This window comes from Trichomycterus rosablanca, chromosome 27 (genome assembly GCF_030014385.1).
Source record: "Trichomycterus rosablanca isolate fTriRos1 chromosome 27, fTriRos1.hap1, whole genome shotgun sequence".
Taxonomy (NCBI): Eukaryota; Metazoa; Chordata; class Actinopteri; order Siluriformes; family Trichomycteridae; genus Trichomycterus; species Trichomycterus rosablanca.
This window is the reverse complement of record NC_086014.1, coordinates 8,070,012-8,097,489: the sequence shown is the minus strand read 5'-3', so window position 1 is coordinate 8,097,489 and position 27,478 is coordinate 8,070,012. Positions and strand designations below refer to the sequence as shown.

The 27,478-nt window shown below is 37.4% G+C and overlaps 1 protein-coding gene and 1 long non-coding RNA gene across 2 annotated transcripts; one reads left to right on the top strand and one right to left on the bottom strand.

Moving 5' to 3' along the window:
* Nucleotides 1-1,130: 1,130 nt before the first annotated feature.
* On the top strand, nucleotides 1,131-17,839 carry xk (X-linked Kx blood group (McLeod syndrome)). Its single transcript, XM_062989553.1, has 3 exons — nucleotides 1,131-1,436; nucleotides 10,807-11,069; nucleotides 16,452-17,839. Exons 1-3 carry the CDS (start codon nucleotides 1,192-1,194, stop codon nucleotides 17,312-17,314), a joined length of 1,371 nt encoding a protein of 456 aa, XP_062845623.1. The 5' UTR covers nucleotides 1,131-1,191; the 3' UTR covers nucleotides 17,315-17,839.
* Nucleotides 11,520-27,357, bottom strand: LOC134304026 (uncharacterized). The gene is made up of 3 exons (XR_010007737.1): nucleotides 26,933-27,357; nucleotides 12,245-12,306; nucleotides 11,520-11,838 (listed from the first exon to the last, which is right to left on the bottom strand). It is a non-coding gene; the product is annotated as an uncharacterized LOC134304026 (long non-coding RNA).
* Between the last annotated feature and the right edge of the window lie 121 nt (nucleotides 27,358-27,478).

Sequence of the window (27,478 nt, the reverse complement as noted above, 5' to 3'; positions counted from 1 at the left end):
AGGTGGTCGCTAGGGTGTTACAAGGGGTTGCTACGGTGTTTAGGTGCTTGAGATGACATCTAGAGTGCTAGTGGGTGGATGCTATGGTGTTTCGGATGGATGCTAGAGTGTTTTATGTGATGGCTATCATATGGCTAAGTGGCATCCACTTAGATTTCTGTTACTTATGTTTATGTTTGGGGCTAAATACTTTTGGTTAGTTGTGTTAGTGTGTGTAGCTTACATAATTATCTATGATCTATGTGTGACGTTTGATCATTTTGGTTGTATGTATGTTGGAGAGGTAAGACATTGTGTTTATGTAAATATGTATGTGGGTCATTCTATAATTTGGGGTACATTTCACATCACCAAAAAGTTCAAGTTAATATATTCCTTTAGTGTAACATATCCACTAGTTGCAAAGCTTAAACATAATTATTTTTTATTTTATTTAAAAGGGCAAGTAGATGTAGACTACTAGGTAACTAGGTAAGTTGACAGGTAACATAGTTGACAATTTCCCTATTTTGACCCATAACTTAAGTGGTAGATCTTGCCTGGCTGACCACATGTCATTTCATGGAATGTACCCCAAATTATAGAATGACTCATGTGTAATGACTGTACGTAAAGCGGTTTGGGCTGTGTTAATCACACAAATGTGTGGAACAATAATAAGAAGCAGTATGAAAAATAAAGACAGTTCTATCTATGCAAGCACCATATTAGGAAGCACGATGCAATCTGGCAACCCGGTACAAGCGCCTGGTATATTTCTCTTGATTCCCAGATTGACATTTATTATCCGGATCTGGTCAGAAGTTTAATAATTTAATAAACTTAAAATTGATTGTGGTGGTAATAAGTCGACAATTTACTTGTGGTGAAAACTAAAACATTACCTGGCAAGTTATGTTATGTTCAGTTTCAAGATCCAGAGAAAAGAAATTATATTTATTCACAGAAAACTTATGAAATTCGTTTATACATAATTTGTTACATGATGTAAGAAATGTGTTTTTGCATGATATTTCTACTTGCTGGCTTGGTGTCCTATAAGTAAGTCAGGTTTCATTCCTGGTTTTGTGGAACGATTAAAGAGAACATGGCAACCCAACCTCTCGCTGTTTTGCCGTTGTTTCTCTCCATCTCCGTCAGTGAAGCCACGAAGGAGCGAGACGATCAGGATGGCGGAATGATTTCGAGAGAATGAGACTGCCCAGCTCTGTCCTGGTGTCGGTCTCTCTGTTTACGGCCGAAACCACGGCTGCTATTTACCTGAGCACCACATACCGCTCAGCGGGAGATAAGATCTGGCAGGGCTTCACCCTGCTCTTCACTCTGGTACCCTGCGTATTGGTTCAGCTCACCCTCATCTTCATCCACCGAGACCTGAGCAGAGACAGGCCGCTGGTACTGTTGCTGCACCTTCTGCAGCTCGGTCCTGTCATCAGGTACGTTTAACACCTTTACTTTTTTCACTAAAATAAATAATAATTAGCCCAGATCTAATAAAAAAACACCAAAAAAGAAGCTCTGATTAGATAATATGTAGGAAATTCATACGGGATTTAGATCATTGAAAACTGGTACTGCTGAATTAGCACGGCAATGTAGGTAGGTAGAAGGTTGTTGAAACAGCTGGCATGCTGGGCATATGCTTCAACCTTTTTTTGATGGACCAACGTTTTTTCTAACAGCTTAAAGGTGCCAGCTATTAAGGCGCTTTATTTTTTATAGCAGCCTTTAAAGCTTATTGGACTGGGTAGTGTCACATGTGTTGCACCTACTTCTAATCCATCAAAGACTTGTTTTTAAGTAGTCTTTGTTTTTAAATAAAATAAAAAATTTGTCTATTTGGACACAAACATTTACAGTAGTGTTCAAAAAAATAGCAGTGATTTTTAAAAAGTGAATAAAGCATAAAATCATTCTAATAACTTTTAGTTCCATGAATGCAAATGCACTGAAAATACTACACTTTCAATTCTAAATCAAAACATTAACAAAATTTAGCCAGTTTGTGTTCATCATTTACAGAAAATTAAGAAAAATGAATATTAGGCTGTTCAAAAAAATAGCAGTGCCAGCATTTTTCTCAAAAAATGTATCTATAAACTAAAAATGTTTGAGGTTTTACTTTACTTTAAATTACTGAACTAATATTTAGTGGCATTGTTTCCGAGATCTGTGTTGCATGGAGTCCACCAACTTCTGGCACCTCTGAACAGGTATTCCAGTCCAGGATGATTAGACTACATTCCACAGTTCTTCTGCAATTTTGGGTTTTGCCTCAAAAAAACGCATTTCAGATATCAGCCCACAAGTTCTCTGTGGGATTGAGGTCAGGGGATTGGGCTGGCCACTCTATTACCTCAATCTTGTTTGTCTGTAACCAAGATGTTTTGGGTCATTGTCATGTTGAAACACCCATTTTAAGGACATTTCTTCTTCGACATAGGGCAACATGATCTCCTCAAGTATTCTGATATATTTAAATTGATCCATGATTCCTCGTATGTGATAACTAGGCGTAACACCATGGTATGAGAAACATCCCCATATCATCATTTTGTACCACCGTGCTTTACTGTCTTCACAGTGTACTGTGGCTTGAATTCAGTGCTCAAGGGGCGTCAGACATACTGTCTACGTCCACTAGACCCAAAAAGAAAAAATTTTCTTTCACCAGTCCACAAATGTTGAGCCATTTCTTCACTTAATGTGTTCCTTGGCAAATTTGAACCCATTCAGAACATGTCTTTTTCTTAACAACGGGACTCTGCAAGGAGTTCTTGCTGGTAAATTGGCTTCACTTAATCATCTTCTGTACTCACTGGTAACTTCAGATGTTCCTTGATCTTTCTGGAGGTGATCATTGGCTGAACCTTTGCCATTTTGGCTATTCTTCGATCCAATCGATCAGTAGTTCCACGCTTCCTTCCGCGTCTTTCAGGTTTTAGTTGTCACTTCAAGACATTGGAGATCATTTTAGCTGAGCAGCCTATAGTTTGCTGCACTTTTCTGTATGTTTTTTCCCTCTACTATCAACTTTTTAATCAAAGTATGCTGTTCATCAGAACAATGTCTGGAACAACCCAGTATTTTACCCAGTATTTCAAAAGGAAATGAGCTATGACCAACCTGTGCAACATTTGCCACCCTCCTACCTTAAATAAGGGCCAAAATTGACACCCGTTCTTCTGCAGAATGAATGGCTTCACCAATTGAACTCCTCACTGCTATTATTTTGAACAACCCCCTTTCAATCAATGCTTTGATTACTCAGAATGAGCGGCATGCATGTCCTAATTGTTGGGTTTGTTTTGTTTTCATTACTCTGCTACACTTTCAAGTAAAATTTTTGCTATGTAGAAATAGCATTTCTACTAAAAACAGTGATTTATCAGGTCAATGGTGTTGGACTGCTATTTTTTTGAACACCACTGTACACCTAGCATAGGATTCTGATTTGGCTTTTTTCTTGGGTCCAACCTTGTCAAGAGACACTTTATACGTATGATCAAATGTATCTGTACATAGGAAGGACATGCTATTTTAAAACCATGGGTATAAATATGTAGTCTATTCTTCCTTTTAATTTAATTATTAAGGTTTTACACTAGGTTTTTGGGTGTGTCTGTAGGAATTTGTTTCAATTAGCATTTAAAATGTCTTTCTGCTCCAGTGGCCTAAAAACCTGTTTGGGTTTTGTGGCAGTGCAGTGTAAACTGTAAGACCTCATATACCCATGTGTATGCTTTTCCAAACCATTCAAACTACTCATTTATACTCATATATAGCATATATAATCAATGTTCCGCAAAGAAGTCATTGTATGTAGTTAAGCTGCTGTTTTAATGTATAATCACAAACATTTGAACTTAAATTAACAAAAAAATCTGATTGTGTTAACAATTACTGATGGTGTTGACAAACAACCGATGGAGATAAAATCAATACATTAGGGGTGTCAGGTATAACTTAACTAAACTGAGTTCACAACAGACTAAGAAAAATAACTAATACATTTTCAAAACATATTTAATTGTAACTGTACATGTAGGTACCAGAATCATTCTAGTGGTTGTCTGTTGTCAGACTTATAATATGTCAATAGCTTTGTGAAGTTTTCTGTCATTCTGTCATTTTCCTTTCACTTTTCATCTAAGATACAATGTTTCCTTCTGTCATGTACATAATATCGGCTAGGGGAAGGGAAGTTGTAGAGGAAAAGGAAGGGAAAGGGGAAAGGGAGGGAGTGGTGTAGAGGACTGATTAGGACTGCTGCCTGGTGAACAAAAGGTCATGAACTCAAATTCCACCTGGGAATACCACACTAGTGTGCCCTCAAGCAACTCTATGCTCATTGAAAGTTACATCAGTTGCATCAGATAAATGTAACTAATTTAGAACTAGAATTAGTAATGAAAGTGATTATGTAGTGTAATGAATCCAGCAATGTTTTCCACAAGACTTCAGACAGGTAATAAATATAACCGTCACTATTTTTTCTACAGGGCTTAAGACAGGTGAGTACTAGGATACACTTGAATTTTGAAGTACAAGTAAGTAGAGCAGGTAAATATAAAAAAAAAAATTAACAGGTAACTGTACACACACATTAGAAGTAATATAAATATAAAATAAACACATTTAGAATTTGATGCCTAAAACAAACTCCAAATGTTGGGACAGAGGTTGTTTACCCTCGTGTTCCATAACTTTTTTATATTAATATGACTTTTTAATAGTTTGGGACCTGAAGCCATAACTGTTGCAGTTTTGCAAGTGGAATTTTTGTCTATTCTTGCTTAAGATGAGAATTCAGCTGCTTAACATTCCATTGTTTCCATCGTCTTATTCTCCACTTCGTGAATCATATATTTTCAATAGGAGACAGATTTGGACTGCAGCCAGGTCAGTCAAGTATGCACATTGTGTGTCTATGAAGCCATGCTCTTGTAGCACGTACAGAATGAGGCCTGGCATTATCTTGCTGAAATAATCATCGACTTCTCAAAAAAAAAATTTGCCTTGATGGCAGCATGTGTCTTTAAAAAATCCCAGTATTAGCCTCCATGTCAATGGTACCTTTACACATATGCAAGTCACCCTTGCCATGGGTGAGGGTCTAGTTGGGTCTTTGGCACAGAGAACTTGATGTCCATCTGTTTTCACTCTTATTTTGCCTATGTCACAACTTTTAGGAAGTGTCTTGCAGGCATCAGATTCTAAATGTTTGTGTAACATTTATAAGGTTTGTAAATTAGCTTTAGTGTAGAGGTAAGCATTACTATACAACACCCTGCAACAACAACAGAAACGTCCCCCATTTAATTGAATCAGAGGAAAAACAGTTGGTATGCAACAGGCATCGGATATGCTCGGCTCAATGAAGTCCATTACATTAGGGGCTATGCTGTAGAGCTCTCTGGTACAGCTTTATTTAAATGAACATGGATTGCCTGTTATTTTTAAAAGAATGTCTTTGACTTTGCAAGTCGAAACTGGTGTGCCAACAATGCTGCTCCTGCTAGATGTGATGGAAACCTGGCGTGTTTGCATCAAAAATGTCAAGACTTCACTCCAAACTTTATCACAGACTAGACTGAATAAAGAAGAACTCCAATTGTTTACATTATTATTTTTTTGCTAGTTATGACTTTTAGTTAAATTTAATTGTGTGTATATATGAGTTGTGTAAATCCTATTTATTCAAACTATCCTCCAGGCCACCCAAGGAGGATGGAGGTCCCTGTCTGGTTTCTCTCAAGGTTTCTTCCTGTAATTTTAAGGGAGTTTTTTCTTGCCACTGTTGCCTCTGGATTCTGTAAAGTTGCTTTGAGACAATGTCCATTGTAAAAAGTTCTATACAAATATATTTGACTTGACTGTACAGAAACAGACACATATCCTTTCATAGTTTGCGTGAACATTTGCTGTTGCACCATGAGGATAAATAAACTTCACTTTCACATTTTGCTGTTCAGTGTCTACATCAATGGCTTTTGCTAGCCAGCAGTGTGCATCATACACAACTGCTTGCCCATTTTCATTCTCAGTGCTGTCAATAGTTATTTTAACTATAGTACTCTCAGGACATTTCAGCAGCTCTTTTTCCATCTTTTTCCTGCATCTTCTCTTCCATCTCCATTAACATGACCAGAGGGCTTCCTGGCCCTTGTATCATCTGTACAGTCATGTAAACAATAAGTAGGTGGGGTAAAGCAATGACAATTCAGTGGCCTACTGCAAAAGCTTGATAGTTTGAAGCCCTTGGTGCTGTAACATAGAAGGGACACAGAGCACAGAAGGAAGAGTAACTGAGTTTCACAGTTGGGTTCCCGTTGATGAACCCGTTAGAATCATTCACTGGTGCTTAATCTTGTTTTTTATTGGTAGTATCAGTTTTATCTGTTATTATGACATTGTCTGGTTTAATAAGGATTATAAAAACAATCAGACAGAGTTGACGCAAAGTGAGGGCGCAACTGTACTTTTGAAGTACAGAGCCTGCATTTCAGAAAAAAGGTCACCTTCCTTGGTCAGGCAAATAAGAAATAACCCAACAGTCACTCTAAAAGATCTCTGACATTTCTTTGTGGAAATGGGAAAACTTGTTGAACAGACAGACATCTCTGCAACACTGTAAACCAGGCTTTTATGGTAGAGTGGCAAAACTAAAGTCACTGTTAAATGAAAGGAATATGACAGCGTTTTAATGACTCTGATAACATAAGGAAAATATTTTCTTGTCTGATGAGATGAAAATCTTAAACTCTTTGGGCAAAACCGCAAGCTTCATGTCTGATAAAAACAGGTACTGCTCATCACCTGGCTAATACCATCCCTGTGGTAAAGCATGGTCATGGTGGCATCATGCTGTGTGGATAACTCTCAGCAACATAAACAAAGAGACCGGTAAGAATTAAGGTGGATCAGTGCAGCCTGATACAGGAACATCCTGCAGATTACACACAAACTTAACTTTTTAAAACAACAATGATCAAAGTATATGGCCAAAACAATGCCATTTACAACCTCAAATCAGAAAAAGTTGAGACAAAAAAGACATACTTCATTTTAGACAGTTTGAATTTCATGTTTTGTCCTGTGAACTTTGTTTCATTTGTTAATATACATCCACTCTTGCATTTCAGGACTGCAACATATTACAAAAAAGGTGGGCAACTATGGTATGAAATTAAAATTGTGATTTTTAAACAGGTGATGTCAACAGGTGATTGTAATCACCTGTAATCTACAGGGGCTAAGTCTTAGAGGAGCAAAGATAGGCAGAGGATCTGCAGTTTGTCAACAAATACATGAGAAAATTATTTAAATCTTTAAAAGCTTATTATTATTTAAAAATTTGAATCTGAAGGAATTTCAGTGTTAAAGCCTAAGCTGAACACCCATAATCACTGATCTTTCAGATGGCACTGCATCAAGAACCATCATTCATCAATAGCTGATATAACCACATGGGCAAGGGATCACTTTGGAAAACCTTTGTCAAGCATTACAATATGGAGTTCATACATTCACAAATTCACAATACATTCACAAATGTCACTTTAAACAATACACAGTGGAAAGGTATTGTGGTCAGACCAGTCTGTATTTCAGATCTTTTTTGGATGAAATGGATGTTGTGTGCTCCGGACCAAAGACGAAAAGAACCATCCAGACTGTTATCAGCAACAAGTCCAAAAGCCAGGGTCTGTCATAGTATGGGGTTGTGTCAGTGCCCTGGCAAAGGTAATTTACACTTCTGTGATCGCAGCATAAATGTAAAAAAAAAAGTAAACCTTTTAGAGAAACAGTTGGTGTCCTCTGTGTCAAAATGTCTTTTAAGTATTGTGAGCAGGAATGGCAAGATTACAAAGTCGTAAATGCTTTACTGTCCCAAGTTTTTTTAAATGTGTTTCAAGCCTAAAATGCACGATAGCATGTATATTAATAAATGAAACATAAAATTGTTGAGTTCTTTTTTTTTTGCAGTGAAATAAAAGTTAAAGTAAATGTAAAAAAACAAAGACACTGCACTTTTTAATTTGCATTTCCCATACTGTCCCAACTTTTCCTGATTTGGGGTTGTACACGAAAAATATCCACTGAGTGGCAGTTCTTTGAATGGAAACATCTTGTTAACAAGAGTGGTCAGGTCTAAGATGAAAGAAACACTTAGATGACTTGTTACAACCATGGTAAGCAAAAAACCTCTTTGTACACACACTATGTTGTATCTCAATGCAGATTAACTGCATTAGCAAAATATGATACATGGTTGGTCCCTTTTTGAGTGGATATAAATTATGAAATTCCAATACACAATCTAAAGAAATCTAAAGAATTGTATGCATCTTTACTATAGCCGAAATTGTTTTAATTTATCATAGGGAAAGCTTATTTTGGATTCAGCATGACAATGATCCACAAAGGACCATAAAGGAAGTTTACTGGGTTTGGTGTAGATGAGCAGCTGAAAGAAGAAGAGTCTTTCAGCTGCTCATTTTCAGAGACTTGACCTTAATCCCATCATTTTTGGAATAAATTGGCACACCACATGTAAGCAGGACTTACATCCCTTTTTTCTGAATAGTATGTCACTGTATTACTGGAAATCAGACAGCAAAGCCATAGCAGCATTGACAGACCCAGCTGACCATGAGCTTTATTTAGAGTGTGTACATAATTGATAAATTGACATTTCTTTCTGCTGCCATGCAGCGGAACAGCATGACAGCATGAACTGTGCCAGTCCAGTCAGATAGTGCTGGTCAATGCTTATGTGGATATGTATATGTGGGATATGTATATGTGGATCATGAATGATTATATGTGGATCATGAATTATTAATACCTTGATTTTCTTTCACACAGTGAATGCCAGAGTAAAATGAAATGCATTTCCTTACTAAGTCTTTTATAAAACATTATGTGCACTGCTTTACAAATTGATTTGCCACAATCTTTATCAATTGTTAATGCACAGCTACTTTATTTAAATTTTATCATAGCTTTATTCAATGGAAACAGTGGACACAAAGCATGAATACTCTAAATAGGGCCTCAATCCATCTCAGGGCTTTAGTCCCATTTCAGACATAGCCAGTCATTTCTAACTAGATGCTTGGCCAGCCAATAGCACCAGTGAGAAACCTAGGTTTCAGAGGTGTTAGGGTAGCATACTAGACCAGTGTACCATCTGAGCACCTCAGGTACTTTGTACCTGATTTAGTTTAAAATAAAAAGTGAATTGTGAGAATATTGAACCCCCTGTTAAGTTCATAACATGGTAACAGTTATTTTAATAGGTGTACATCTTTATTTTCATGGTTTAAAAAAAAATTACCCACTCTTTCATAAAGAATGCTTTCAGTTCTCGCCCAGGGTCACGTTTTGGTCCAGAATTTGCTGATATTTACTGGAAACCATTATTCTTATGACCTGTGCAATATTTTTGTGCAACTAGCTACCACACAATCCCATCTTTAAAATTATCTTTGGCGATTGTTGCCAAATTGGTTGTTTTTACTTTACTTATTTAGTCCACACAGCACTTGTTTCCAAAATAGAACCTAAATGTCGTTTTTCATACTTTGAACATTGACTTTTGTAATAAGGTTGCAGGTAAGATTTCTATCAGAAAAGTTTGTTAGAACATGTTTGTTCAAGCAATGCTGCACAGTACAGTGGTGCTCGAACAATCCAGTTCGCTAAGCCTTTTAATGTTTTTTTTTCTTTGTCATATTAAGGTTTTGCCAGAATATAAACCATTATCTGCTGCTCTTTGTACTAAATTGTTTTCCAAAGCTCTCTTAAATTTCTTACTTATATTTTAGATAATGGAATCTGTCTAATCTTTCTAATAGCCTTTCTCTGCCTTAGAGTCATCGGTTACCTACTTTTTAGATTGTCAACATCTTCTTAGAGAAGCCTATGTTTGTTAATTGTAAGCAAAAGATTTAAAATGTTAATCCATAATAATGCCCATCCTTTTTAAAGGAATGTCATGCAAGCTCATGGTCAGATATCCATGTAATTTGGCCATGTAATGTATATGTATCGTACACCTCCTGTTGGTAAAAAAAAAAAGGCCTTGCAAATAATCAAGGTAAATGGGCAAACTGTTTATTAGATTCTGCAGGCACCCTATCCCCAGGCAGTATTTTTCCCTTTTTTCTGCTGATGCAACACCGTGATACATTGGTACTTTGGTGCCTTAATAAAAATTTTCTGTTGAAGAGTTTTTCATCACTAAAAATTTAGATTTGTCTTCGGCTTGTGTTTGCGTAAAAATACTTGTGGTGCTGCATGTATGCTGTAAATTAATCCTAGGTGATGTTACATTTAACTTTGTGTATAAGTTACTGTTGTTGAACAGTGCATCAGGATTGCAGATTCAGACCCTTTTATGTACCAACATGAGTGTACCTCACAAATCTAGGTCTGTTAAGCAGTGACTTGACAAGTTTGGTATGAAGAAAGTGGCCTGCAGAGAGCCCTAACCTCAACTCTATTTAACTTGTTTGGGATGAACTAGAACAGCTATTGTTAGCCAGGCTTTTACACCCAAAATCAGTGCTAGACATAATAAATTTGGCCCAAATTTAGAGAAGCCTCTTCAGAAAAGTGGAGGCTGTTATGCAAACCCGTGGCCAATTGTTCACACATTTTTGAGCACATACTGTTTGATAATATTGCAACCCAAGCTAAAGCTTTAATAAAATTTAATTATTTTATATATTATATGATTTTATTATATGATATGCCTAACCCCTAATAAGGAATCCCAAATATTTGTTTTCTGGGCAGGTGCCTGGATGCCTTTTGTATCTATGGGGGCTCTGGGAAGGTGGAGGAGCCATATGTCACCATTACACGGAAGAAGCAGATGCCACGGAGTGGCCAAGCTGAGGAGGTGGAGCATGAAGTGGGGCAAGCTGAGGGCAAGCTGGTTACCCATAGAGCAGCCTTTGCTCGAACCTCAGTCATTCAGGCCTTTCTGGGCTCTGCCCCACAACTTACACTGCAGCTCTACATCTGTGTGCTACAAAGGGATGTTTCTATTGGGAGAGGTGAGAAAAAAAAACACACCCACCCACATCTATTTATTTATCTATATACAGTCTCAGTGGCTCCAGTGGACTGAAGGTGGCTCAGCAGACACAATTGTAAGGGTCAAAAAGCCAAAATAATCTATGAAAAAAAACCTATGAAAACTTAAGTAAAATGTTTTCCTATGTAAAAGTCTGCTACTAGTTGGTTAAAAAAGAGTCTAATGAATTTACGTGTTTGGTGGTGGGGAGCTGCTTACTAGTCTGTGGTCTTCCTCAGCCAGCATAGATGTTGTGCATAAGATGGAGTTTGACAATGAAGTGGGAGAAAAAAAAATACTGAATGGAAGTATAACTCTGGCAATGTAAGATTGTGTGAGATGGACCATCCTGCACAAAACTGTAGACAAAAGCTTTAAAAATAAGTAATGTATTTTTTTTTTTTAATGTTTAGAAAAGTCAGTTGTTGTTCTGAAAGGATCAGATCAATATCTGTCCTTTGTTTGTATAATATATATACATGTAATTATTTTCAAAATGACCCTCAGGTTTGATATCACACTAAGGGCACATTCACATGAGAAGCATTTTGCGGTCTTCTGCGAGCCTTGGCACAAATTGCCTCTTTGCTCAGCGTTTGGCTTGAGCAATGTGGTAAAAGGTCATCAAAGTGCACCACAACACGAATATGCATTTGTGTGAAATTACCATCAAATCCACTCTAAAAGCATCCACATCTATGTATAGCTGTATTTTCCCCAATGTTTGGTAGTTTCACTTTGCTGAGGTGCTGAGAAATGGAGAGAAACAGCTTCAGGAGAGAGAGAAAATGCTTATCGTAAATAAAGCTTAACATGGTCTAATGTATTACAAGAATGACATAGAAACACTAAACCTCTCTCAATTATCACTGGTCATAAGTTCTCTCCACTAATGAAATTACTTGATACACATTAGTATTAATACACATTAGTAGTCACGTTAAACCTTGTTCATTATGCCTGAGTCGCATTTACAACGATATAAATCAAACACAATGCTGCACAATAGCTGCATGTACTGTACATTGAACACTGTACATATATTAGACAACTTATTTGATGTGGGTGTTCTCAAGTTTTAATGATTACATTTTTTAATAAATTAGGCTACAAAGTACATTTTAATGGTGTGCTAACCAACAGCCCTAGTCTTACCTTAGGTTTATATATGGTTCTTCCTATTCTTGGAAGCATGTGCTAATCCAGAAGCTTTTCTCCTGTGGACAGCAGTGTCTTAGTTAACAGCCAGACTGATGTAGAAAGAACACAGCTATTTTTTTTTTACAATTATTAACACATTGAAATGTTCTAAACATCTGTGAGTGTTCAATAATAATTTGTTTGAAAAAGACTGTAATACAAGGCCAACTGCTAAACTAGTAAATTTTAAGAAATTATGTCAGTTTTTTTAATTGTTTAATTTCTTAACAATTTTTTATTTTGTAAAATGCAAGGGTCCACAAGGACTGCGCACTTGTCGGAGGGGCGTGAGCAGGCAAATATACCCTCCTCTAATGCAACCAGGATCCCCAGCAACGGAAGACAAATCAACTATGTTTAAAAAATTTAGAGAAAAAGGGAGAAAATGCATAAATAAATAAAAAAAGAGAAACCAGCAAAGGCTGTTTTCACGACTCATTTTTGCCTAGAGAAAAGTACAAAGTATAAGTATAATACCTTTTTTACCACTATTAAGTATCCACTACAAAACTAAAATAAAATTTGAAAATATTTTATGTAGTGGATATTAGATGTTAAAACCTCACTAGATGGTTAAAATAATGACATGCTGTTTTTTAACCAAGAAAAGTGTGCATTACATGTTGGCATGGTAATAGTAAATATAAGAATTTCAGGTTGTGTTCATATTGAAAAATAATGTCGGACATTTATGTTTTGTCCGGAACAGAATGCACCATAATGAGTCCGCAATTATGTCAGCACATGCCAGAACATTAGTAATTTTTCAATGTCAGTTTTTCAAGTTGGCAGTCAGCTAGCTATAGTCAGCATCTAACAGGTTGGTAAACAAACTGCTAATTAACTAGCTGGACTACAGTTAATGTAAAGTTGTTAAGCTTAAAAAATATAGCAAACCTATTATTTATTATTTTGTGATGGTGTTGGTGTCAAAACACAGACAAGAATTTTCATCTTTGAGACTGTTGCTGGATGTTTTAGGTTTACATTCAACCATTAAGGTAGGCTATGCTTTGTATTGTAGCTTCCATGTATTCTATCATTCCTTTTATAATTGTAATTTAATGACTGTTGTGAAATGTGGCACTATAAAAACACGTCCGTGAAATTAAGCAAATTTTCCTGTGAATTTAGTAGCATCCTATTTAACACAACACAAGTTTAGTAATTTATTAGACATTAAAAAATATATACCACAGTACTTCAAATCATACAGATAAAGCTGATTGTTTAAAAGATTGTTTTGGTGGCACTTTATAGTTAGTATGTATAATGTTTACATTTATTAGCTTTCCTCATAAGAAAATTTGCTATGTTCCTCATGCTCAATTGTTACATTCTACACAGCTGTCTTGATTCTCTCACATGCCAGAGAAACACTTCACCCCATGACTCAGCTATCTGCTTCCTTAAACTCTATCTGAAGGATACATGCTTGGTTTTAAAGGATATCAGTAAATAAATAAGAGCTTTTTATAAGCACTAAAACAAGTGCAGCCACGCAGTTTTTTTTGTCTATGCATTAGCTAAATACTGCAATTAAGCCTGCAGCAGAAACCACAAAGAAGCTAAATCAATAAAATGACATACTGAACTGCATTGAGGTTTCAGAAGCACTTAATTGTACACAGTGGTTATTGTAGCCTTAACAAGTAGGCTTCATTTTACTGTGATTCAGGCTAAGTAATGAAAACAGACATATTTTTTTTAAATGTGCTTTCCTGTTTTTTTTTACAGACATAGTGGTTGCTGTTCTGCCTAAAGAGTGAAATATTTATCTCACAAGACCAGAAAATCTTTATATGTCATTTAGCAACCTTTTACTTAACAGTGTTTTTGTCTTGCTTGTTGACAGTAAAGATATGTTTTCTAAAGTGCTGCAAAAATGGTTATCCATCCAACAAGCTCGCCAGTCTCTGAACACAAATTTTAGAGCTCTTTTGGAGTGACTGTTGGGTTCCTTCTTACCCCCAGACCAAGGCCCTTCTTTTCTGGATGATCTAGGAAGGCTCAAGTTTTTGCCTTCTTCCATTTCAAAATTGTGAAAGCTACTGTGGTTCGTAAAAGACTCAAATATTTATTATTATGTTTATTATCCTTTCCCTGATTTATGCCTAGCCATAATATGATCTCAGACAGTTTCTTGGACTTAATGCTCGGGTGCCCAATTTGGCCAGATGGCACACTGGTTTCGAGGCTGTGCCAAGCTTTGTCTTTGTTTAAATAATTGAGGCCACTGTGGTCATGGAGTAACTCTTATTATATTCTTGCCCTGATCTATGCTTTGCCCTTATTTAATTGTGGACATCCACAGATCATTGGACTTCATAGCTTGATTTACTCCTGACATTTCAATATAAATCGAGAACCGTTACAGGCCAAGTGTATGTCATTCCAAACTAAGCAAACTTAATTCAAACTGCAACAATTGGACTTCATTACACTTCTAGACACATCTATAAAATAGGCTTAAAGATAATTTCTGCGAACAGGATGCAACTGAGCATAATTTAGAGTGTAACAGCAAAGGGGTCTAAAGAGAGTTTTAATTTTGTATAAATTTTTCAAATATAGTCATTATGGTTGATTTGGTGTATACGTACACTCAATTTCCAAAAAAGTTGGGTCATTTTGTAAAATGACAATAAAAAACACTGTAATTTGTTTATTCTCTTGAACTTTTATTTACCTGACAAAAGTACAAATTATGAATTTCCAACTTAATTGTATTTTCTAAATGTAAAAAACTAATCTTGATGTCTGCAAAACACAAAGTTGGGACATGTGTATCACTGTTTTACATCACCTTTCCTTTTAATTAGACTTTTTAAAGAATACTAATTGTCACAATTTGGCAAACATTGTGTGGAATTTTTGCCCATTTTTGCTTGATACAAGACTTCAGCTGCTCAACAGTCTGTGGTCATCATTGTCTGATTCTCCTTTTCATGATATTCTGTACATTCCCTACGGAGACAGGTCTTGACTACAGGCAGGCCAATCAAGCACATGCATATTGTAATAATCTTAACAGGGCAATACTACTGTCTTGGGCTGAAGCCATATCAGATTCACTACATTCATGGGCAGCAATGTGCCCAAGAGCAGGTGGCAAATGGATGTAGTATTGTTATAAAGCAGATGTTGAATTGCATGTAGACACAAGTAAATCTATGTACACTAAGCTAATGCTATTCTATGCTTATGGCAAATGCTAATGTCTAAATGCTAATAACTACATTAAGCTTATACAGGACATTAACAAGGATGGTGACAACATTAACAAGGACAAACAAACCAGAGCAAGACATAACCAGGAAAGGAGCCAGGACACGAATCAATACAATAATAACATTATCACAGAATCTAATTCTCTGACACAGACTCATATTCATCACCATACACTAACATTTAATGACCAACCAGAGGGGCTGATAGAGATTACACATGGTAATCAAGACAGACATGGGAGACCGACCGAAAAGTGAGAGTACCTATAACAGCAGAGCCCAAGTTCAAGAACACACTAAATTTCTAGCTAATCTTCAGTCTGTATTATTCTTCATAATCTGGCACTGCAACAGTAAAGGAATTTTGAAAATTTATCAAGATTAAAGGCAAAGGTAAAGAGGTCCTGTTTTGACTCACTGTGTATATTTTCATGTTACCAGCTGAGGATAATACCAAGAAACAGTGGGTACTGGTCTACAATTCCTGTGTTACCCTACATTTCACTGAATGTAGTTTTTGTCTGGGCCTGGTTTACATAAAAAAAAATACAGAAGCGGGGAAATCAGCCAAGGACTGTAAATAACCGTGTGTTATTGGTCTATTCATGACAAATTGAATGAAGATCAAATCAAATGTTAAAACAAACAAATGAAACAGTGTAGATAATTCCACAAAAGTTTAGTTTTTCAGTTGTACACGTCACTTTATCAAACTTGAAATGAAAATACTTTGGGGCGTTTTGATGCTGTACAACAGTCTCATAAATCAGATGCATAGTAGTTCCTACAGAATTTTAAGCACTCAGATCTGTGCTTGTTTTAACACAACTTGGATAACTAAAGATTCTCCCACCATATTTTACCCAGTTTTCTTTGTCTTATGCATATTTGACATCTATTAGCCCTTCTAATGAACCTCTCTCTTTTATCAGGCACCCTGATGGTCATCTCACTACTGTCCATCATCTATGGTGCACTGCGGTGTAACATTCTAGCCATCAAGATCCGCTATGATGACTACGCAGTGTCAGTGCGCCCAGTAGCATACGTCTGCATGTTGTTGTGGCGTAGCTTTGAAATTGCCACTCGTGTAGCTGTGCTTGTGCTCTTCGGCTCTGTCTTGAAGGCCTGGTTGCTGCCTGTTGTCATGCTTGGGTTTGTCATCTTCTTCCTGCAGCCGTGGGCAGCATTCTGGCACAGTGGTTCTCCATTTCCTGAGAGTATTGAGAAGACACTGACACGAGTGGGCACTGCAACTGCACTTGGTATGCTAACTTTTCTTTACGCCGGCATCAATGTTTTCTGCTGGTCGGCTGTGCAACTTAAGCTCGACGACCCCGACTTGATTGACAAAAGCCATGGTTGGAAGCGAGCGATGGCTTACTACTGCTTGCGGTTCATTGAGAATGTAGCATTGATCTTGCTCTGGTTTACCCATCGCACTGATTTTTATCAGCAGGTGGATGCCCCAGTGCTTGAACTGTTGTTATTGCTGGGCTATGTGCTTGCAGTGTTCTTTATGCTACTCTTTTATCAGTGCTGCCACCCTTGTAGGCACCTCTTTTCCTCTAGTCCAGCGCAGGGACTGTACGAGTGCTGTGGATTACTACGAATACCTTCTATGCCCTGCACCCAAACTGGATGCCATCAAGACAAAGTGTCCCTGGAAAACTTTGATTCAGCCAAAGATTCAGGCCACAGACCACTTTCTACCACAAAAAGAGACATCAGCAGGAGTCTGTGCTGCGTCCCTGCTGAGTCGAAGAGCAACAGTACAAATGGAGAGTCGATATAGGTGGCTAATCCATCACATTTGTTCCTGTCCCTTCCACTACCAGTGTCATACTCCCAAATATACTGAACATTCTTTCTGAATAAACATTTTTTCTAATAAAGTGTCCCTTATGGATCAAAGTTTAATAATAATGATTAATTAATCATTTTATGCTTGGACAAAAATGTCTTGAAGAAATGGATGACTGAAATCTTTTTTTACATATGTTTTCCAGATTAACCAGTAAGCATGTTTTTGGCATGGATTCCTAAAGTGCTGTTAATGAATGCATGGTCTGTTTAAGGAAAATGCTGCTTTTGTCAAGTAAATCTCTGTCTGCCTGTCTGTCTCTCTTTTATTTTTAGCCTTTTTTGGACAGGATTTATTTAACATAAGGAATCTAGGTTTCATCTTATTTTTTGAAGAATAACTAATGAACATTTTCATAAAAATTATTTTGTCAACTAGTGGCGCTGGGCTGCCACATTACCAGCAGTTACACCCAAGAAAAAATAAATAATGACCTAATTAGGGAATTACTTGTATATTTCTACCACAATCTAATTATTTTTATATTATTTATTATTAATTATTTCATTGCCCATGTTTATAAAAGTTTTAGCTTTCACTTAATAATAATAAGCAATTTTGAAAAACATTCAACTAAGCTCAGATTTGCCTAAAATGTATTAGAAATTACTATGTTGGGTCTTATGGTCGAAACTGCGCATGTGCACACTTCGTCTCTGAGGAGATTATGTTTATCTGAGAAGACTTCATTACTCTACAATTACACCATAAGCTATTGCATATCTGTTATTTGATGTTATGGATATGCATCTAACATATGCATGGCATTTATGTACATAAATATTAGTCGTTAGAGTCGAAATCTTTGATAGTTCGCCAGCTAGCTAAACGGCTCAACGAACACATTTAAATTAGACAAGTTAGTTACCAAATAATTATTAACTTACCAAAGCTAATTTCATTGTTTTAAACATACATGTTGACTCTTCATTTTAGTAGGAATAAATGCTAAGGTCACTTGAGGTCCTGACTGAGTATGCTTATGAACACAACCAATAACATTACATTTCAAATACGCCCATTTCTACAGTCCATTTCAGGTGAGTGTGTCATCTTGAAATTACACAGCAAAATATTGTACACTATACAGTGTTTTAACTGTCATAGACGTGGACATAATGCAGTGTTAGATATGATATGATCCAACTTGATTTGATGAATGATGGATTAGTTAAGCGGTGCAAAGTAATTTTAGATAGCAAAGTAACGTTAGATAGTTGTCCATGGGCGGCTTGTCCCTTAGGGCGATCGAGCGACGCACCACCAAAGGGCGAAAGGGAAGAAATTTTTCTATCACATTCAGCCAGTGTTAAACTAGCTGTGACTGTTCTCGACAGTCTGTCTTGCCTCTGAATATCGTAGTCCAATCAGCGTCGAGTTGTGATCCATACAGTACCGCCCCTTTTGGGTGATTTCAGTCTGATTGAAAATCGCCCGGATTGCTCTGATAGACTCTCATATTAAGGCACTTTTTTTTTTAACTGTGGGCACTGCAATACAATCTGTATGGGTTCCGGGAGGGCTAGCACGTACGTGCTTGCGTCACACGTAACCTGGTGTAGCGATAATTGGAGCAGCTAGCGATCTTGTCAACACGACTACCATTACCTCAGGATCTGCTGCACCTAAAATAAAATGCTATCTGATGAAGAATGAATTAAATTGTTAGTGTGAAGGCATTACTTAATTTTATGATTAATGGTAAAGCTGGTCTCTCTCCATGTTCATAGTTATTTGTAAGGGCAAACTGACAGATGACTTAAGATGTTAATTATTTAAGCTTTAATTAACCCATTGAACGGGTCACCTTGGCCATCATCGCAACAATTGCCCCCCCTGAGGGATTTGGCAGAAGCCGCCACTGGTTGACTGCTATAGAATAGATTCTTTAACTCCAGACACTGTTTTTTTTTACAATGTTTTTTTCTTATGATATTTAAATTTTGCACTGGGAACCATATAATACAAATAAATACACATTAAGCAGGAACCATATTGTGAATTTTGAAGTTGGTGTGAGCGATACGCAGTACGATACTCTCTCGCAGAATCTGACTGAGCCATGCTGTGTTTTAGCGTTTTAACCCCGGGAGACCCACAGTTGCAGAACTGCAACATTTCTTTTAAATGATGCCATTATAGCTATTTATGTCTAAAAATGGCCAAACCAACATTTTCCAGCAGCCCACCCTCTAAGCTTTTCTAGTGCAATAACGTGGGTGGAGCCACAACTACAGTAAAGGTCAGGTACTTCCTTAAAGTCAAACAAATAGGCTGCCCTTATTTAAACCACATGCATCTGTTTTCACTGAAAACATGGAAAGTTATCATGTAGTATATTTTTCTACATGTTATGATGTTAAGTAACAGATATATTTAATATATTAACAAACTGCTCTCTGTCCAGTTGATTTGTGGGCAGTTTTTTAAATGTTGCAAAAATACAACACTGGGCCCCAGTGGTCATAATTACAAAAGAGTAAATGCATATCAAATTAATGACACTACTATTTTACAAACAATAATATTAGTTTTAGTGACATTTGAGCAAATATTCTTGTACTATAATTTGAATAACTGTCTTAGAAAGTTTTTTGTCCTTAAATATTTTTAAATTACATGTTCAGTTACTCTCTCGCAGAATAATGTGCACAATGTGTGTTAGTGTGTGTTAGTGTGCACATACAGTGTATCACAAAAGTGAGTACAGCCCTCACATTTCTGCAGATATTTAAGTATATCTTTTCATGGGACAACACTGACAAAATGAAAATTTGACACAATGAAAAGTAGTCTGTGTGCAGCTTATATAACAGTGTACATTTATTCTTCCCTCAAAATAACTCAAAATACAGCCATTAATGTCTAAACCACCGGCAACAAAAGTGAGTACACCCCTAAGAGACTACACCCCTAAATGTCCAAATTGAGCACTGCTTGTCATTTTCCCTCCAAAATGTCATGTGATTTGTTAGTGTTACTAGGTCTCAGGTATGCATAGGGAGCAGGTGTGTTCAATTTAGTAGTACAGCTCTCACACTCTCTCATACTGGTCACTGAAAGTTCCAACATGGCACCTCATGGCAAATAACTCTCTGAGGATCTTAAAAGACGAATTGTTGCGCTACATGAAGATGGCCAAGGCTACAAGAAGATTGCCAACACCCTGAAACTGAGCTGCAGCACAGTGGCCAAGATCATCCAGCGTTTTAAAAGAGCAGGGTCCACTCAGAACAGACCTCGCGTTGGTCGTCCAAAGAAGCTGAGTGCACGTGCTCAGCGTCACATCCAACTGCTGTCTTTGAAAGATAGGCGCAGGAGTGCTGTCAGCATTGCTGCAGAGATTGAAAAGGTGGGGGGTCAGCCTGTCAGTGCTCAGACCATACGCCGCACACTACATCAAATTGGTCTGCATGGCTGTCACCCCAGAAGGAAGCCTCTTCTGAAGTCTTTACACAAGAAAGCCCGCAAACAGTTGCTGAAGACATGTCAACAAAGGACATGGATTACTGGAACCATGTCCTATGGTCTGATGAGACCAAGATTAATTTGTTTGGTTCAGATGGTCTCAAGCATGTGTGGTGGCAATCAGGTGAGAAGTACAAAGATAAGTGTGTCATGCCTACAGTCAAGCATGGTGGTGGGAATGCCATGGTCTGGGGCTGCATGAGTGCAGCAGGTGTTGGGGAGTTACATTTCATTGAGGGACACATGAACTCCAATATGTACTGTGAAATACTGAAGCAGAGCATGATCCCCTCCCTCCGGAAACTGGTTCGCAGGGCAGTGTTCCAGCATGATAATGACCCCAAACACACCTCTAAGACGACCACTGCTTTATTGAAGAGGCTGAGGGTAAAGGTGATGGACTGGCCAAGCATGTCTCCAGACCTAAACCCAATAGAACATCTTTGGGGCATCCTCAAGCGGAAGGTGGAGGAGCGCAAAGTCTCGAATATCCGCCAGCTCCGTGATGTCGTCATGGAGGAGTGGAAAAGCATTCCAGTGGCAACCTGTGAAGCTCTGGTAAACTCCATGCCCAGGAGAGTTAAGGCAGTTCTGGGAAATAATGGTGGCCACACAAAATATTGACACTTCAGGAACTTTCACTAAGGGGTGTACTCACTTTTGTTGCCGGTGGTTTAGACATTAATGGCTGTATATTGAGTTATTTTGAGGGAAGAATAAATTTACACTGTTATATAAGCTGCACACAGACTATTTTTCATTGTGTCAAAGTGTCATTTTGTCAGTGTTGTCCCATGAAAAGATATACTTAAATATCTGCAGAAATGTGAGGGGTGTACTCACTTTTGTGATACACTGTATGTAAGTTGAGAAGATTGCACTTGACAAAAAACTGGTGGTACTTGTACATCTTCTGGTATACAATCATACTGCCTATGGTAAATGCCTGGCTACTGTACAGATGTGATTGTGAACCCCTCCAGATCTTAAAAAAATGGGCTGAGAAGGAGGCACTTTCAGGCCTAACTTGCCATCTCAGTTATTCAGGTGAACACATCGATAAGACAGAGACCATCTCTAGATGAGGGAAGATCTTCAAGCCCCAATGTAAAAATGCCCCTAACGAAATGGCCAGACTGCCCCCCCACCCCAACCTCCCGGACAGCCCGAATGGATAACATGGAACATTGCCAATAAAGGTGGACAAAAGAGGCTGGTGTGCACAGTGCAAGGATGGATGTATAACCACTGCATATGTTAAGTGCAATGTTAGGTTGAGCTTCAATGACCACAACAAATTGCTTCTTTTAAGTTTCATAAGTAGGGGACACGAAAAGTCTTTTCATTTCCTGTTCATGTTAGATAACTAATTTGCAAAAAATACTATGCCAAGCATAGGGTTATACTTCTAATACATAAGCAACACACAAAAGTTTTTTTTAGCATAATAAAATACAAATATGGATTTTTTACGTTAAATATGTAATAAAAAATCAATTTCAAGGTTATTTTTTTTACTGTTACTTACAAATAAATTAATTTTTCATCTTGTTTCTTAATTATTATTATTTGTGAGAAAACATTTTGTATCCAAAATACAAAATGTTTGTATCAACAATAACCTACTTTTGCATTTTTGCAACAATATTACAACATTTTTAGTGAAGCAAAAAAAAAAAAAATTGTTAGTTTTTTGATCAGTGGATTGCTATATGTCTAAAAAAACATGATTTTTTTTGTCAGGGATAACATTGCTTGGGTCTCCTGGGGTTAAGGTAGGCTATGATATACAGTGGGGCCAAAAAGTATTTAGTCAGCCACTGATTGTGCAAGTTCTCCTACTTAGAAAGATGAGAGAGGTCTGTAATTTTCATCATAGGTACACTTCAACTATGAGAGACAAAATGAGAAAAAAAAATCCAGGAAATCACATTGTAGGATTTTTAAAGAATTTATTTGTAAATTATGGTGGAAAATAAGTATTTGGTCACCAACAAACAAGCAAGATTTCTGGCTCTCACAGACCTGTAACTTCTTCTTTAAGAAGCTCTTCTGTCCTCCACTTGTTACCTATTAATGGAACCTGTTTGACCTCGTTAACTTTTTGGTAAAAACTCAACTTGTCGTGTTTGGAGGAAGAAGAATGCTGAGTTGAATCCCAAGAACACATACCTACTGTGAAGCATGGGGGTGGAAACATCATGCTTTGGGGCTGTTTTTCTGCAAAGGGGACAGGACGACTGATCCGTGTTAAGGGAAGAATGAATGGGGCCATGTATCGTAAGATTTTAAGCCAAAACCTCCTTCCATCAGTGAGAGCATTGAAGATGGAACGTGGCTGGGTCTTCCAGCATGACAATGATCCCAAACACACCACTCGGGCAACGAAGGAGTGGCTCCGTAAAAAGCATTTCAAGGTCCTGGAGTGGCCTAGCCAGTCTCCAGACCTCAACCCCATAGAAAATTTGTGGAGGGAGTTGAAAGTCTGTGTTGCCCAGCGACAGCCCCAAAACATCACTGCTCTAGAGGAGATCTGCATGAAGGAATGGGCCAAAATACCAGCTACAGTGTGTGCAAACCTGGTGAAGACTTACAGGAAACATTTGACCTCTGTCATTGCCAACAAAGGTTATGTTACAAAGTATCGAGTTGAACTTTTGTTATTGACCAAATACTTATTTTCCACCATACAAACAAAAATAATGCTCAATGGTAAATATAAGTAAAGTAATACAAATTGTTGTATTTCTGCCAAAAAAACACTCATGTTCTCCAACATAGCGAGAGAAATGCATTCTCTCCCCATATTCCTTCTGATTTAGATTTATCAATATTTAATGTATTAGTGTAAATACAGTGCCTTGCAAAAGTATTCAGCCCCCTTGAACTTTTCAACCTTTTGCCACATTTCAGACTTCAAACATAACGATATGAAATTGTAATTTTTTGTGAAGAATCAACAACAAGTGGGACACAATCGTGAAGTGGAACGAAATTTATTGGATATTTTAAACTTTTTTTAGAAATAAAAAACTGAAAAGTGGGGCGTGCAATATTATTCGGCCCCCTTGCGTTAATACTTTGTAGCGCCACCTTTTGCTGCGATTACAGCTGCAAGTCGCTTGGGGTATGTCTCTATCAGTTTTGCACATCGAGAGACAGAAATTTTTGCCCATTCTTCCTTGCAAAACAGCTCGAGCTCAGTGAGGTTGGATGGAGAGCGTTTGTGAACAGCAGTTTTCAGCTCTTTCCACAGATTCTCGATGGGATTCAGGTCTGGACTTTGACTTGGCCATTCTAACACCTGGATACGTTTATTTGTGAACCATTCCATTGTAGATTTTGCTTTATGTTTTGGATCATTGTCTTGTTGGAAGATAAATCTCCGTTCCAGTCTCAGGTCTTTTGCAGACTGCAACAGGTTTTCTTCCAGAATGGTCCTGTATTTGGCTCCATCCATCTTCCCATCAATTTTAACCATCTTCCCTGTCCCTGCTGAAGAAAAGCAGGCCCAAACCATGATGCTGCCACCACCATGTTTGACAGTGGGGATGGTGTGTTCAGGGTGATGAGCTGTGTTGCTTTTACACCAAACATAACGTTTTGCATTGTGGCCAAAAAGTTCGATTTTGGTTTCATCTGACCAGAGCACCTTCTTCCACATGTTTGGTGTGTCTCCCAGGTGACTTTTTATAGATATCTTTGAGAAATGGCTTTCTTCTTGCCACTCTTCCATAAAGGCCAGATTTGTGCAGTGTACGACTGATTGTGTCCTATGGACAGAGTCTCCCACCTCAGCTGTAGATCTCTGCAGTTCATTCAGAGTGATCATGGGCCTCTTGGCTGCATCCCTGATCAGTCTTCTCCTTGTTTGAGCTGAAAGTTTAGAGGGACGGCCGGGTCTTGGTAGATTTGCAGTGGTCTGATACTCCTTCCATTTCAATATGATCGCTTGCACAGTGCTCCTTGAGATGTTTAAAGCTTGGGAAATCTTTCTGTATCCAAATCCGGCTTTAAACTTCTCCACAACAGTATCTCGGACCTGCCTGGTGTGTTCCTTGGTCTTCATGATGCTCTCTGCGCTTTAAACAGAACTCTGAGACTATCACAGAGCAGGTGCATTTATACGGAGACTTGATTACACACAGGTGGATTCTATTTATCACCATCTGTCATTTAGGTCAACTTTGGATCATTCAGAGATCCTCACTGAACTTCTGGAGTGAGTTTGCTGCACTGAAAGTAAAGGGGCTGAATAATATTGCACGCCCCACTTTTTAGTTTTTTATTTCTAAAAAAAGTTTAAAATATCCAATAAATTTCGTTCTACTTCACGATTGTGTCCCACTTGTTGTTGATTCTTCACAAAAAATTACAATTTCATATCGTTATGTTTGAAGCCTGAAATGTGGCAAAAGGTTGAAAAGTTCAAGGGGGCTGAATACTTTTGCAAGGCACTGTATGTGGCACTTTATTGTCTAAGAGAGCAGAACTACTTAGGCACTAAAAATGAGAGCAATCACATTTTAGGTTATTTATCGATAACAATATTGTCTCATCAACTGTCACATAAAGTTTTTTGATCAAATAAAGAGGTCTATATAAATGCACATGCTCTTATATAGCTATATTATGTGTTTACTTGCTAGTTTTAATTTTGTTCAATTTATATCGATATTCTAGCTGAAAATTAAAATCAAAGAGAGAGATGGCCTTTAGTTCATGTTAAGCAGGTTAATGTCAGGTTAAAGTTTTACACTTTACATGGGTTCTTCATAGCTGAGGCACTGCTCTCTGCGTCCATGTTTGTTATACACAATTTCACAAGTGGTTATGTCACTACGTGGCAATACAGCAAAATCCTATTGCATTTAAAACATGGCAGTATTATCAGGAATGTTGAATATATGAATATTTATGAAGGCCAGTTGTAACCTCACAGCAAGAAGGTCCTAGTTTTGATTCCCAGGTGGAGAGATCTGGGGCCTTTTCTGTGTGGACATGCAGTAAGGTAAATTAGAGATACAAAATTGTCTGTGACTGTGTTAGACAAACGTGTAGAATATTTGTAATAAAGCAATATAGGTACTGTAAGTTGAAAGATTGTTGGTTCAAATCCAGGCTCTGTTAGGCAGATTTAGAATCATTACAGCAAATTATTTATATTAGATAAAACAGTCCGAGGTTCCTGGTAATCACACAAAAGGTATTTAGAAGAGCTCAAATGAGAAAGTGAACTTACCCTTTAAGGAACAAGTAGTACAACAGAGTGTTAATAATATGATTTCATTTGTAGGGCATTCAAGGTGAAGACATTGTGAGAGACCAACACTATAATGGACATTTATGTCATCAAACAAGATGTTTGAGCCTTTGGAGAATATGAAGACATTGGCATTGATGTTGATGGAGACATTATCCTGGGCAACATCAAGTCTGTTGCACAAGCCTGTGCAGTAATACTTGGGGTAATCTATGCTCTGAATTTGACTTACCCCAAAAAGCTGAAGTACTACTTTGAATTTGTTCAGAAAGTCCTCATGCAAATGGATGGAACAAAGCTCTCTCTTAAAGTTCTTGGTCTTAAAAACAAAGTACTTAGGTAGTAGATTTTATACACTCAATAATTAGGAGGGGTGCCCACACACCTTTGACCACATGTTTCTGCACAGATTAAGCTATGACTGTTTATATGGTTCCATCAGAATTCATTATTTATTTTGTTAAGCCTATTTCTGAAACTTTTTTGCCAATAAGTTATTAAATGTTTAGAGATTTTGTCCTGCAAAACTAACCATTATATAAAAATCATTGGAGTTGGGGATTAAAATGGTACCAAAATGCCATGACAGTGGGTTTGCTGTTTTCCACTCATTCCATTATGATCCAGTGTCTATCCTATAATGCAGTGTTTCTCAACCTTTTTTCAGTCATGGCACCCTTTAAAAGTATGCAAAATCTCAAGTCACCCCAGTCTAAAATGTATTAAAAAACATACACTCTGCATCCCTCGGACTGCTAACACACACGCACACACACCATAAGGTGTCATTTAGGGAGGGAGGGGTAAACGTGACTTACTTTTAATGGGAAATCTGAGCCTGGGATGATGCACACAATCGCCTTATTCTGGCAGGGATGGATGAGAGGCAGACGCGGAGCTCCTGGTCCAGAGCCCTCAGTCGCTCCCTGTACTTGTTTTTGATGTAAGTTAGGCTCAAAAAGCTCAGTTCGCACCATGAACGAATCAGATTTAACATAATTAAATGAGTTTATAGTTTATTTCTCAATTATTTGTCATTATACTAAGAGCACTGCTTCTTTTCTGCATGTTCTCTCTGTAGCTCGGCAACGGCTCTGCAAAATAATAACAATAAAAATTATAATATTTACATTATTGAGGTAGTAATAACGATCAGTTTGTGTGTGTGTGCGTCTCTCTCTCTCTCTCTCTGTGTGTGTTTTATATATTAATAATTTAAATATTAAATTATTAATATTTTATTCTATTTTATATTTTTTGCACATGTAACTGTTTTGTATATATTTGTTCTTTCTTATTGATATTTTTATTATTTCTCTGTAACTTGCTTTGGAAATACGAATGTCTTTATTTGTCATGCCAAT